This window comes from Vidua macroura, chromosome 26 (genome assembly GCF_024509145.1).
Source record: "Vidua macroura isolate BioBank_ID:100142 chromosome 26, ASM2450914v1, whole genome shotgun sequence".
NCBI lineage: Eukaryota > Metazoa > Chordata > Aves > Passeriformes > Viduidae > Vidua > Vidua macroura.
Genome location: NC_071596.1, coordinates 1,719,912 through 1,732,592, shown reverse-complemented (window position 1 = coordinate 1,732,592; position 12,681 = coordinate 1,719,912). Strand labels below are relative to the sequence as shown.

The 12,681-nt window shown below is 63.1% G+C and overlaps 1 protein-coding gene across 2 annotated transcripts; it reads left to right on the top strand.

Annotated features, from left to right (window-relative positions):
• Positions 1–555: 555 nt before the first annotated feature.
• Positions 556–12,327, top strand: MEX3D (mex-3 RNA binding family member D). 2 transcript variants are annotated; one of them, XM_053999323.1, is made up of 2 exons: positions 556–1,012; positions 10,956–12,327. In XM_053999323.1, exons 1-2 carry the CDS (start codon positions 556–558, stop codon positions 12,206–12,208), a joined length of 1,710 nt encoding a protein of 569 aa, XP_053855298.1. In that variant the 3' UTR covers positions 12,209–12,327. The 2 variants fall into 2 exon arrangements, with proteins under 2 accessions (XP_053855298.1, XP_053855299.1); XM_053999324.1 differs by lacking the exon at positions 556–1,012 and adding an exon at positions 3,907–4,467.
• Positions 12,328–12,681: the final 354 nt, after the last annotated feature.

Here is a 12,681-nt window from a genome sequence, read left to right as displayed (position 1 = left end):
GATGCTCGGAACCATCTGCGATGCTGGAGTGTCTCTGGGCCGCTCAGTACCCCCTGCAATTTTAGGAGACCCCTCCGGGCATGCTCGGATCCTTCCCGGGATGTTCGGAGCACCCCTGGGATGCTCAGAACGCCCCAGCGATGCTTGGACCCCTCCCCTCCTCCTGCGATGCTTAGGGCCCCCCACCAAATGCTCGGACCCCCCCCCTAAATGCTCGGACACCCCTCCATGCTGCTCGGACCCCCCCCAAATGCTCGGACCCCTCCATGCTGCTGGGACCCCCCCCCACAATGCTTGCCCCCCCCCCCAGATGCTCGGACCCCTCGCCCGGGTCGCGGAGGGGAGGGCGGGGCACAGAAGGGCGTGGCCCGGTGGGCGGGGCTCCGGCGGGGAGGGCCCGGGCCGGAGGGCGGGGCCGTGTCGCGCATGCGCGCGGCGGGCGCGGCCCGGCCCATCGCCGGGCGGGGCGGGGGGCGCAGGGAGGCGGCGGCGGCGGCCCCGGGCAGCGGCACCGCCCCGGCCCCGGCCCGCTGCGCTCCGCGCCCGCTCCGCGCCATGCCCGGCTCCATGTACCAGCCCGAGCCCGGGCAGCCGGCCCGCGGCCCGCCGCGCTGCCTCACCCTGCTCAGCCCGCCGCCGCCCGCCGGGCAGGACCCGCCGCCGGAGCCCGAGCCCGGCCAGGAGCGGGAGGGGCCGCCGGGGCCGCCGGCGCAGGGCGAAGCCGCCGCGCTGAGGTTCGCCCTGGACCAGCTCTCGCTGCTGGGGCTGGAGGGCGCGGAGGAGCCGGCGGGGGCCGCGGGGCCGGGCGGCCTAAGGGAGCGGGAGCGCGGCGGCGGCTCCCCGGTGCCGGCCCCCGCCCCGGCCGCGGGCGCCTTCGGCAGCCTGGCCCCGCCGCTGGGGCCGCCCGCGCTGCTGCCCGAGCCGCCGGCGAGCAGGAAGAAGAGCGTGAACATGACCGAGTGCGTGCCCGTGCCCAGCTCCGAGCACGTCGCCGAGATCGTGGGCCGGCAAGGTAACGCGGCGTGGGGACACGGCGGGACACGGGGACCCTCCTCCCTCGCGCCGGCCCGCCGCGATTTGGGGCAGTTTCGGGGCTTTGTCTCCGCGGAGGCGGAAACTTAACGGCGACACATCCCGCGGCCCCGAAAGTCGGCCGCGGGTCCCGGGAGCTGCGCTCCGCGCCGGTCCCGGCGAACTGCCTGGAAATAGCAATTAAACTCCATCGGCCCGGGTGGGGATAACGCCGGCTGCCTACGGAAAGTTCCCGGGAGCCACGCGAGTCCGTGGGAGCTGCCAGGACACGGAGCGAGGCGAGAGCTTTGCTTTCATTGTAGTTGTGCCTCTGCCCCCTCCCCTCCAGCTCCATATCTCAGACCCGGCGTGTAAACGGTGCCCCTTATCTTAGACTTCGTTTACAAATCTTACTGATAAATCCGATATAAATGGTCATTAACCCGCTCGTTTGTAGGTGGCCGGAGCTCCGCAGGCGGCCGAGGAGCCGCTCGCACCCACCTGTCACAAAGGGACGCCCCAGCCCCGCCGGGTGGGTGTGCCTGGAGTGGGCTTTGTCTCCAGGACGTACCAAATAAACCAAACTTTCACCTTGAAAAATCAAAAAGAAAAGACCCAGGGCGGAGGATATAAGGGGAAAAAAAGGGAAAGGAAGGGAGCTGCTGCCCGCAGGGATCCCGGCAGGAATCCCCTGGCAGGGAGCGTGACCTCCGGGGTGTTTCGCCCTTGTGGGGTCCAGCACCCCAGCCCTGCCCTCGCCCGGCGGCTCCCAGCCCTCCCTGCCCGGGGGGCTGCGGGCCGGGGGTCGGGGGGCTTTTTTTCCAGGGGGGAAGCGAGGAACTGGGCAGCCTCATTGTTCTCTTTGTTAGCCAGAGCCATGCTGTGATGAGCGCGGTGACATCATGCTCTGCGCTTCCCATTGGCCTGCGCTGCCTCCCAGCCGGCCCCGCTTCCCGGCCTCCCAACTTTCCTTGCACCCCTCTGCGGTCCCAGCGCCCCGGCCGGGGGTCCCCCCGGGTTGCGGGACCCCGCCGGGCCCCGCGAGCGGCGGGGCAGAGCCGGGGAGCGGAGCGTGGCACCGCGCCCTGCTCCCGGGGATTCTCCTCCTCCTCCTCCTCCTCTTCCTCCTCCTCCCGGGCTGGATGAGACCTGGATTTGGTGGCCGAGCCGCCGGGCTCTGCCGAGCCGCGGGGTGCGGCGGCGTGAAACAGAACCTGTGCCGGGGCTGGGCTCTGCCGGGAGCCCGCTGGATCTGCCGGGGAATGGCTGCGCTTGGCCCGGGAGCTGCCGGCCGCTGCCTTCCTTGCCCTGGGTGTTTCGCTGTTGTGAGACCCCGGTGCTGCCCCTCCAGCTCCCCGAGGAGTTTGGGGCACAGCCAGATACCTGCCCAAACACCTTGGTGGAGTTTGGGTGCTTGCTAAGCTTCGCAGGCTCGTGAAACTTACAAAAAAAAATACTGCCGAAGAAATTATTATATTGGCTTGAGGAGGGGTGCTGGAGGGGCACCGTGTGGGCCTGGAGGTGACCTGGGGCCAGCTGCGAGCCGAAGCTCCCTGCTGCAGCCCCAGCCCATGGGCAGGAGCAGCCCTCTCCAGGGGTTTCCCTTTGTGTTTCCTGCCCTTGGCCTGCCGGGATGCAGTGTGGTGGCCTTGTGCTGGGCTTTTGTTGAGGAGGGGCACTCGGCACCCTCGGTCACGCTGCGGGACGGGCGGTGGGCAGCACGGGGCTGGCAGCGGTGTCTTTGTGCTCCAGCTGCTCTCCGTGCTGCTGGCAGCTGCATTACAGCAAGGATGCTCAGGTGTAGCCTGAGCAACACCGAGCTTATTCCTCAGGGCTCACATGGAGCAGAGCCCTTCTCACTCACGCTGTGCTGCTGCTCTCCCTCCAGACCTTCTGGTTCCCAGGGCCCCCCTGCGAGTCTCCCTCAGTTTTGGGAGCCCCGTGGCAGTGAGGTCTGGCTGTAGAGGTGAGACTTGGGGTGTTTGGCTGGACCATCATCGTGGTGACAAAATGTGCCCTGCTGGTGACACTGCAGGGCTGGGTTGGGTCACCCAGGCCATGCCCCTGTCATTCTTGTCTTCCCCTCACTGTCCAGCCTGGTTGTGATCCAGAGAGCAGAAATTTGTGGTGCTGCCACGCCTGGAACATAGGAAGGGATGAAGATGTGTACCTCGGGTGCCCTGGAAGGGGCTGGAGCTGGGACAAGGCTCAGGATCTCTCCCCACACACCTTGGGGCTCTTGGGGACCCGTCCTGCTTTGCCCAGACCTGGCTGCTGTGGCAAGTGGGGACCAGGGAGGTCCTGGCAGCCAGGACCAGCACATGGATGTCCTGTCCTGTGCTGGCTGAGGTGGGACACAGGCAGGTGGACACAACTTCTCCTACTTCTTTTCTTCAGTTTCTCTCCTTCAGATGCCCTAATTTAACCCTTTCACAAAGGAGCAGCAGCAGCCCATCAGGTAAATCTTTGTTCTCTAAATCAAATTGGTGTTTTCTTCCCTGAGCTGGAGGAGTGTTTGTCATGAGCCCATGTCTGGATTGGCATCGGTGCCACCACGGAGCAGCATCTGCCTGCTGGGATCTGTGGCTGCTCTTCCAGCTGGGATCTGTGGCTCCTCTCCCCCCTGCCCACACGGGTCTGGTGGGATTCCCTGCCTGTGCCTTTGCCTGCCAGCCTGGTCGTGACTCCTGCTGTGGGAGGGACTGTCTCCAAAAAGTGCTGTGGCACCGGCTGGAGCAGTGTGGGCCCCTCTTGCCATCCAGCACAGAGAGCCTTGGGGGGAGCAGGAGTCACCAGGAGCACGGGGCAGGTGTTAGAGCTGCCCTGACTCTGGGAGCTCCGTGCTGCTGTGGATTCCTGCTGTGCCAGCTTTGCAGGGGCATTTCCAGCAGCGTCTGCTCTTCCCTTCCCCACCAGGTGCCCCCCGTGGGATGGGGCCACAGCTCCTCTCCCCATCTGTGACACTCAGGGACTGTCACAGCTCTACAGAAGGAAAGTTGCTGTTTATAGAAGATGCTGGGATGCTCGAAGGGTAAATCCAGGGAAGGATGGCACATTGGCACCTGTCCTCACTGCTGGAGTGTGGCTGGCATTCCAGTGCTGAGAGGATGCACAGGGTGACCATGGGCCCCTCTGGGCCAGCCTGGGCACCGTAACCTCGCTGTGGGTCACAGGGGTGCAAGGAATCCTCTCATTTTGGAGCACTGGGTTGCTGCTCTCTGTTGTCTCCTGCCCAGGTGCCATGTCCCTGGAGGCACCTGGCACATCTTCCTGGCTGCCTCCTCCCAGCTGGGTCGTAGCAGAGCTGGGAACTCCTGAGCTTGGTCACACAGATGGAAGTGGTTGCTGAAGGATCTGCCTGTACATCTGAGAGCTGGCACTGGCTGCACACTGTGTCCCGAGGAGAGGAGCCCAGCCTCCCTGCCCCACTCTTCAGTGTCTGGAGAAGAAGCCAAGGTGTGATGTGCTGGCTTCCTGCAGCAGGGCTGCAGGGATGAGCTCGTTCCTGTGTGCAGAGTTGGGAAGGAGCACTCAGCAAGGGGAGAGGGGCTGTGATGGAGGTGCAGCGTTTTCTCCTCCACGCCTGGCCCCAGTCCTGGCCCATCCTGTGCAGTCCACTGGTAACAAAGGGGACTGGGAGCTCAGAACTCTGGATCAGAGACCAGGAGATGCTGCAGAGCTGGGGAAGAGGAAGAGCCATGAGTGAGGCACCAGAGGGTTCCTGAGTTTGTGACAGACACCATCCTCCTGCCTGGTGCCATCAGAGGCTCCTCCAGAAAAGCTCTGCTGGCGCTTTTTGGGTTTTACCAGCTCAGAGCTGGGCACTGCCAGCACAGACCTCCTTGGTCAAGCAGAGATGTGGTTTGGGCAAGGGCATGAGCTGGCTCTGTCCTCCTCATGGGCAGGAGGCACCTGATGTGGGAGCAGAGGCTGCCCGGGCCGTGCTGGGATCAGGGTGGGGATGAGCTGCGTGGGATCCATCACTGGAGCACAGAGGATGGAGAGGCCCTTCCCAGCCCTCTCTCCCAGTGTTGTACCGGTTTTCATGGGCTCCTGCAGAGGTCTCAGCCCTGATCTGTCTGGGGCTTCTCACAGAGAGCCGAGTTTTCTGTGATGATGCCCAGGGAGAGCAGCCGCCTGTCCTGGGGTGCTGCCTCCACCACCACATTATCCCAGAGAGAATTCCTTGGGATTCTGTTCCTTGTCAGAAATTACCCATGTCCCATCCCAAGGGCAGGTGGGATGGGTTCAGCCAGGGCAGTTTTGCAGAGTGGAGAGTAATGGGAGCCGTGTGGGATGGGGAGAGGGTGAAAGAGGAGGGCATGGAGTTGAGACAGATGGTTTGGGAGGAGTGTCCTGCTCACCCCCCATCGGGGCTGTGCCTGCAGGCACAGCTGGGTGTGGTGGCACGGGGGCTGTCACTTGGAGGGGGGTGAGCCCTCTGGAATGCAGGGGTTTGCTGGCAGCTGACTGTGGCCATTGGGTGTCAGGATGAGTTTGTGCCCATGGGGACTCAGAGCTCCACCAGAGACGTAGCAGCACCTGAGCCACTCTTGGGCTCTGGTGTTCACAAAGGGCTGTTGGGGCTGAAGCATCCCTGGGTCTGTCCCCTCTATCCTGCCTCTGGTTTTGGGCTAGTGTTACTTGGATCTTTAAAGCCACTTTGGTGGAGACTTGCAGCAAAGTCTGACACTTTGTTCTCCTCTGTTGCCATTGGTGCTGCACAGCAGCCCTTGGTCAGGGGAATGTGTGGATACCACGTGCTGCTGCTGGGCTGAGGTCTGGCACTGCCGGGCTGGGAGCTCACCAGCACTTCCAGGCAGCTCCAGGTCCTTTCCACGGCCCCCTCGGGCATGACCCTGGTCCTGCAGCAGCTTCACAGGGATGTGGCCATCCAGGATGGAGTCACGGTGTGCCGGGGTGAAGGTTTGCAAGGGCTCATCTGAAGTGTCTTGTGCTGGTCCAGATCATTCCAAGTACAAGAAAGATGTGGAGCTGCTGGAGCCAGGCCAGAGGAGCCACGGAGATGCTGCCAGGGCTGGAGCCCCTCTGCTCTGGAGCCAGGCTGGGAGAGCTGGGGGTGCTCCCCTGGAGAGGAGAAGGCTCCAGGGAGAGCTCAGAGGCCCTGGCAGAGCCTGAAGCGGCTCCAGGAGAGCTGGAGAGGGACTGGGGACAAGGCCTGCAGGGACAGGAGCCAGGGAATGGCTCCCACTGCCAGAGGGCAGGGCTGGATGGGATATTGGGCAGGAATTGTTCCCTTTGAGGGTGGGCAGGCCCTGGCCCAGGGTGCCCAGAGCAGCTGTGGCTGCCCCTGGATCCCTGGCAGTGCCCAAGGCCAGGCTGGATGGGTTTTGGAGCAGCCTGGGACAGTGGAAGGTGTCCCTGCCCTTGGCAAGAGGTGGAACAAGATCAACTCTAAGGTCCTTTCTAACCCAAGCCATTCCACGATTCCCCCAGCTGCAGTTGCTGGCTAAACCCCAGCTTGCAGTTCAAGTCCATCTGGCTCTAGGGGGCTCAGCCATGAGGTGCCATCCCCCACTCCTGAGCAGGAACAGGGCCAGCCCTGGCTCAGCCACCTCAGGGGTGCAGGTGTGCTGGAGGACAGGGATGTCCAGCTGGGACCTTGTGTCACCAGTCCCCATGTCCTAGAGCCATCACTTGCTGTGCCAGTGTTAAACACTGCCCAGTTCACCCCAGCCTGGGCAGGCTGCCCCTCCTGCCCATCCTGCCTGCTCCAGGTCTGGGATCTTTGCCTGGGAGTCCCTGCAGCCAGGGGGTGTCAGGAGGAGTTTGGGCCTGGGGACAGGGCAGGACAGATCAGTCCCTTGGTGTGTCCCGGTGCTGAAGCCTCCTGGCAGGCACAGTTCCTGGTGCTGGTGCCAGCACACAGCCTCAGGCAGTGCCTCCCTGGCCAGCGTTTCCTGCTGTGGCTCTGGGACAGGCAGGGGTGACCCCACACCCCCACCCTCCCAGACCTGCCATGCTCCTCTCCTACCCCTCCCCTGGGAAACCCACCTCCCACCCCAGTGGTGTTTGGTGCCGTCCATGGCCCTGGCAGCATCCAGCAGCCACGGGCTGGGGGCATTTTTCCTGTGCTGCTGGTTTGAGGAGGGTGGAACTGGCCAAGCCAGGCACCCTTTGATTTCTGTCCAAGGTTTCTGGCTTGGTCCCTGTGAAGAGCTCACAGGAGCAGCCAGACAATCTCTTCCTCTCTTTGGTGCTGCCATGGCATCATTTGGGTCCCAGGGGTGCTGCTGGTGTGATGGAGAGGGTGAGGAAGAGCCTCACTGGGCCATGAGCCCTGTGGGATGTGGCTCCTGCGTGGTTTCTGTGTGCAGCTCCTGGAGCTGCCAGGGGCTTTGCATCCTGCCTTTGAAACTGCCACTTGGTGAGGGTTGGGGTGGAGCTCAGGGAAAGGTTCTTCCCCCCGAGGCTGCTGGCACTGCCCAGGCTCCCCAGGGAATGGTCCCGGCCCCGAGGCTGCCAGAGCTCCAGGAGCGTTTGGCCAGCGCTCTCAGGGATGCTCAGGGTGGGCTTGGTGGGGTGGCTGTGCAGGGACAGGGCTGCACTCCATCCTGGTGGGTCCCTCCCAAGTTGAGATATTCCATGATTCTGTGATGCTGCAAAGGGTGAGTTTGGGACCTTGGACGTGAGGCTGGTGCCCATGGGAGGCACAGCAGAGCCTCTTCCCACTGCCCTGGGCTTGTCCTGGTTTGCCCAGCAGTGGGGCTGGGGCAGATTCTACAGCAGGCACCAGGAAGAATCCAGGAGGGGAACGTGGCAGTTACAGGCACCTCTCCCAGCACAGCCCTGTAGGAGCTGGCACAGGGTGATGGCCTCAGTAAATGTCCCCTTCGGTGGCTCTGCCCTACCCCAGTCCCTGGGCCACTGCTGTACTGTGTGCCCCAGCCATAAATCCACCTGCCAGGGTTTGGTGGTGCTGAGGAGCCTGGCTGTGACACCTCCCAGTGTGACACCACTCACTGTGACAGGTTTTTACTTCTTGTCATCCACGAGGCTTTGTGCCCTGGGATTGCAGCACAGCTGGGGCTGCAGGAACAGCACAGCTCCTCATCCCCCCTGCTCTCTGGGTGCTGCTGGAGAGCCTGGATTGATTTACCTGCTTGGGACAGACCTGACTCAGCTTCTTGTGCCACCGCAGCCCTGCTGAGTCACGGAATCCCAGAATGGTTTGGGCTGGAGGGGATGTTGAAGCCCATCCAGTGCCAGCCCTGCCATGGCAGGGACACCTTCCACTGTCCCAGGCTGCTCCAAGCCCCATCCAGCCTGGCCTTGGGCACTGCCAGGGATCCAGGGGCAGCCACAGCTGCTCTGGGCACCTTGTTTCACTGGAGTGAGTTGACTCTGGCTGGTTCCAGGCACCCACCAAAGCTGCTCCATCACTGCCCTCCACAAGTGGACAGGGAGAGAAAATACAACAACGGGTTCATGGGCTGAGATAAGGGCAGGGAAAGATCCCTCACCCAATATGGACAAGGGCAAAACAGACTCAGCTTAGGGGTACTAACTGAATTTATTATTAACAAAATCAGAGCAGGACCATGAGAAGTAAATATTTAAAATACCTTCCCCTATCCCCTCCATCCTTCCTGGGCTCTCCCTCTGCCCTGGGAGATGGGGCAGGGAGATGGGAATGGGGATCACAGTCACTTCATCCCACGATGTTCCTCCTGCTGCTCAGGGAGGGGAGTTGGAGCCCTGCCCCTGCCCCAGTGTGAGTCCCTCCCACGGGACACAGGTCTCCACACGCTGTCCCAGCCTGGGTCCCCTCAGGGTCACAGGTGCTTCCAGCAAACCTGCTCCAGCATGGGCTCCTCTCTCCACAGGTCTGCAGGACCCTGCCCCAGCTCAGGCTTCCCACAGGCTCACAGCCTTCTTTGGGCATTCCTCTGCTCCCTGTGGGCTCCTCCTGGGGCTGCAGGTGCATCTACACCCCTGTGGACTTCCATGGCCTTCACTGTGGTTTTCCCCAGAGGCTGCAGGGGAATCTCAGCTCCTGCCCCTCCTCCTGCCCTGCCCTGGGTGTCTGCAGAGCTGCTTCTCTCACATGTTCTAACCCTGCTCTTCTCTAGACCAAATTACAGCTGCTGAAGACCTTTTTTCCTTCTTAAATCCGTGATCCCAAGGTGTCCCTACCATCTTTGCTGGGCTGGGCCTTGGCCAGTGCCAGGTCCATCCTGGAGCTGGCTGGAATTGTGGAGACAGGGGAAGCTTCTGGCAGCTGCTCATAGAAACCAGCCCTGTAACCTCGCTGCTACCAAAACCTGGCTACAGAACCCCAATTCTCCCACCCTGCCAGGGAACAATTCCTGCCCAAGATCCCATCCAGCCCTGCCCTCAGGCAGTGGGAGCCATTCCCTGCATCCTGTCCCTCCAGGCCTTGTCCCCAGTCCCTCTCCAGCTCTCCTGGAGCCGCTTCAGGCCCTGCCAGGGGCTCTGAGCTCTCCCTGGAGCCTTCTCCTCTCCAGCTGAGCACCCCCAGTTCTCCCAGCCTGGCTCCAGAGCAGAGGGGCTCCAGCCCTAGCAGCATCTCTGGGCTCTCTCCAGCAGCTGTGCATCTTTCATGTGCTGAGGCCCTTCAGCCTTCTAGGCCTTTCCTTCTCCAGCCTCACAGCTGGAAGAGCAGCCCTGCCCTTCCTCAGGGAGCGTCTGGGAAGAGGAGGAGGGGAAGGAGTGCCCTGAGCCAGCCAGGCACTTGCAGCTGCTCGGCTGTGCCCAGAGGAGCCGAGCTGTTTATCCACAGGGATCTGCAGCACTTGCCATGGCCAGGGACAAGCCCAGGGCTCCAGTGGAGCACCCTCCATCCCTGCTGGCTCCCAGCTTTGTGCTGGATGCCCTGCAAAGCTCAGGGCTGGGAGGGGACAGAGGGGGTCACTCACTGCTGTGTGCCAGTGGTCACTGAGCTCAGCTCGGTTGTGCTGTGCCTGGTTCACGGGGACTTAATGAAGAGTGGATGCAATTAGGACTGGGGGTGCAGGGAGTGGGGCTGGGCTGGCAGGCACAGACTGCTCCTCAGTGGAGCAGAGCAAAGTGGCCCTGGAGGAGAGCTGGAGCCTTTTGCAGCCCCTGAGGAGAGCGGGAGCCTTTGGCTGGACGATGCTGCCAGGACCCACAGCCAGAGCCCAGCTGGGCCGTGCCCAGGGCTCTATGGGGCCAGGGCAGAGCTGCAGCCCCATCTCGCAATCCCACAGCCAGCCGTGGGCAGCTCTGCCTGCTGAATCATGTTCCTCCTGCAGGGGAAGCAGGACTTTCCAGAACGGAGAGCAGGAGCCCTGGGAGCACCCCTGCCCCAGCCCAGGCACAGGGGATCCCTCCTGTGGGACAGGGTGGGGGGGGGAATAGCTGTGTCCCGCACCTGGGGAAGGTCCAGCTCCCCTGTCCCTCCAGGAGTGCATCCAGGGCTGTTCCTCAGGTTCAGCTGCTGGCTCAGAGGTGTCAGTGTTCCTGCAAGATCCAAACAGCCTTTTCCTTCTTTTTCATCTTGGCATCTTTTTTTTCTTTGTACCTCCTTAAACACCTCTGGAGTGAATCCAGCTTCTCACCTGCTCAGTGGCCCTGATGGTGCCCCATAGCTGCCTGCCCTGACACCTCTGCCCATGCCTGTCCCAGCCCTGTGGAGCAAGGCTGCAGGCTGCATCCTGCTGATCCCCAACCCCTGAGGGTCAGAGCAGTGCCAGAAGCCAGGAGAAGCCAGGGCAGCCCCCCAGCACTGAGCCATGAGCCCCACTCAGCCTTGGAGGCAGGAGGGACCCCTCTTTCCAAGGGTGTCCATGCTGCAGGTGCAGAGCCAGAGGGACCTGCTGGTTCCTGCTGGTTCCTGCTGGTTTCTGCTGGTCCATTGTGTCCCCATCCTGGGTGAGCAGAGGGTCACTGTGAGGCCCAGCGTTGATGTGTCATTTTTCCCCCTTGTCCTTGCCCTGCAGGCTGCAAAATCAAAGCCCTGCGCGCCAAGACCAACACGTACATCAAGACACCGGTCAGGGGCGAGGAGCCCGTGTTCATCGTCACTGGCAGGAAGGAGGATGTGGAGATGGCCAAGCGGGAGATCCTCTCAGCCGCCGAGCACTTCTCCATGATCCGGGCCACGCGCAACAAAGTCAACGGGCTGACGGGGGCCATGCAGGGGCCCCCCAACCTGCCAGGCCAGACCACCATCCAGGTGAGGGTCCCCTACCGCGTGGTGGGGCTGGTGGTGGGACCCAAGGGAGCCACCATCAAGCGCATCCAGCAGCAGACGCACACGTACATCGTGACGCCCAGCCGGGACAAGGAGCCCGTGTTCGAGGTGACGGGCATGCCCGAGAACGTGGACCGGGCGCGGGAGGAGATCGAGGCGCACATCACCATGAGGACAGGCTCCTTCATCGACGTCAACGCCGACAACGACTTCCACTCCAACGGCACCGACGTCTGCCTCGACCTGCAGGGCGGCGCGGCCGCCCCGTGGGCCAAGGCCCCCCACCCTGCCCAGCGCCCCTCGGCCGCGCTGCGCAACGACAGCCTCAGCTCCCTGGGCAGCGGCTCCACCGAGTCCTTCTACAGCGGGCGCGTGGCGGCTGCCAGCCCCACCAGCCCCTACAGCACCTTCAGCGAGCCCCCGGCCCCGCTGGGCTCCGACGAGTGCGACTTCGGCTTCGACTTCTTGGCCCTCGACCTCACCACGCCCACCACCACCATCTGGTCGCCCTTCGAGCGCTCGGGCAACCCCCTGCAAGCCTTCAGCAGCTGCTCCTCCATCAACAGCTCGCAGAGACGCAACAGCGGCCCGGCCACGCCGCGCCACTCGCCCACCCTGCCCGAGAGCGGGGCGGCGGGGCTGGAGCACCCCTCGGCACGGCGCATCCCCAGCGACCCCGCCGGCGCCCTGGCCTGGCTGCCCGCCCAGGGCTCGCTCTCCTCCTTCTCCAACAGCACCGGCTACTCCTCCTCCTCCTCGCTGCCCGGCAGCATCTCAGCCGCCTCAGGCTCGCCCACCGACTCGAGCAGCTCGGACGGGCACCGCAAGAGCTCCCGGGAGTGCATGGTGTGCCTGGAGAGCGAGGTGATGGCTGCGCTGGTGCCCTGCGGCCACAACCTGTTCTGCATGGAGTGCGCCCTGCGCATCTGCGGCCGGGCGCAGCCGCAGTGCCCCGCGTGCCACGTGCCCGCCACCCAAGCCATCCACATCTTCTCCTAGCCCGGGGGCTCGCCCAGCGACCCCCCCCTCCACCCCAACACCACGGCGTTTTAAGGACTTTCTACTGTTGAAATGGAGCTTTTTATTTAATACCAGATCCGACGGGGGCGGGGAGGGGGGAGAGGCGGCGGCGGAGCTGGAGAGGCGCAGAGGGCACGGCGGGGCGGGGGGAGGCCAAATGCGGGGGGTCGGGAGGGTGGGGAGAAGGGGCCGAAGAAGAAGATGAGGATGAGGAAAGAGGGGCGTGAATTCCGCGAGGAGGAAACTCCGATGTTTACAGAATAGCTTTAACTCTTCACCTGGCTGCGGGGCTGGGGAGGGAGCCCGGCTGTTCTCCACCAGTCCTTCCCAAATACCAGTATTCCGTTTGCAAACTGAAATAACCAGAAAGAAAAGGTCCGGTTGCACTTTTTATTTTAGGACACACAAGGGTTGTCTTTTATTTTTTTAAAATCATTCTATTATTATTATAA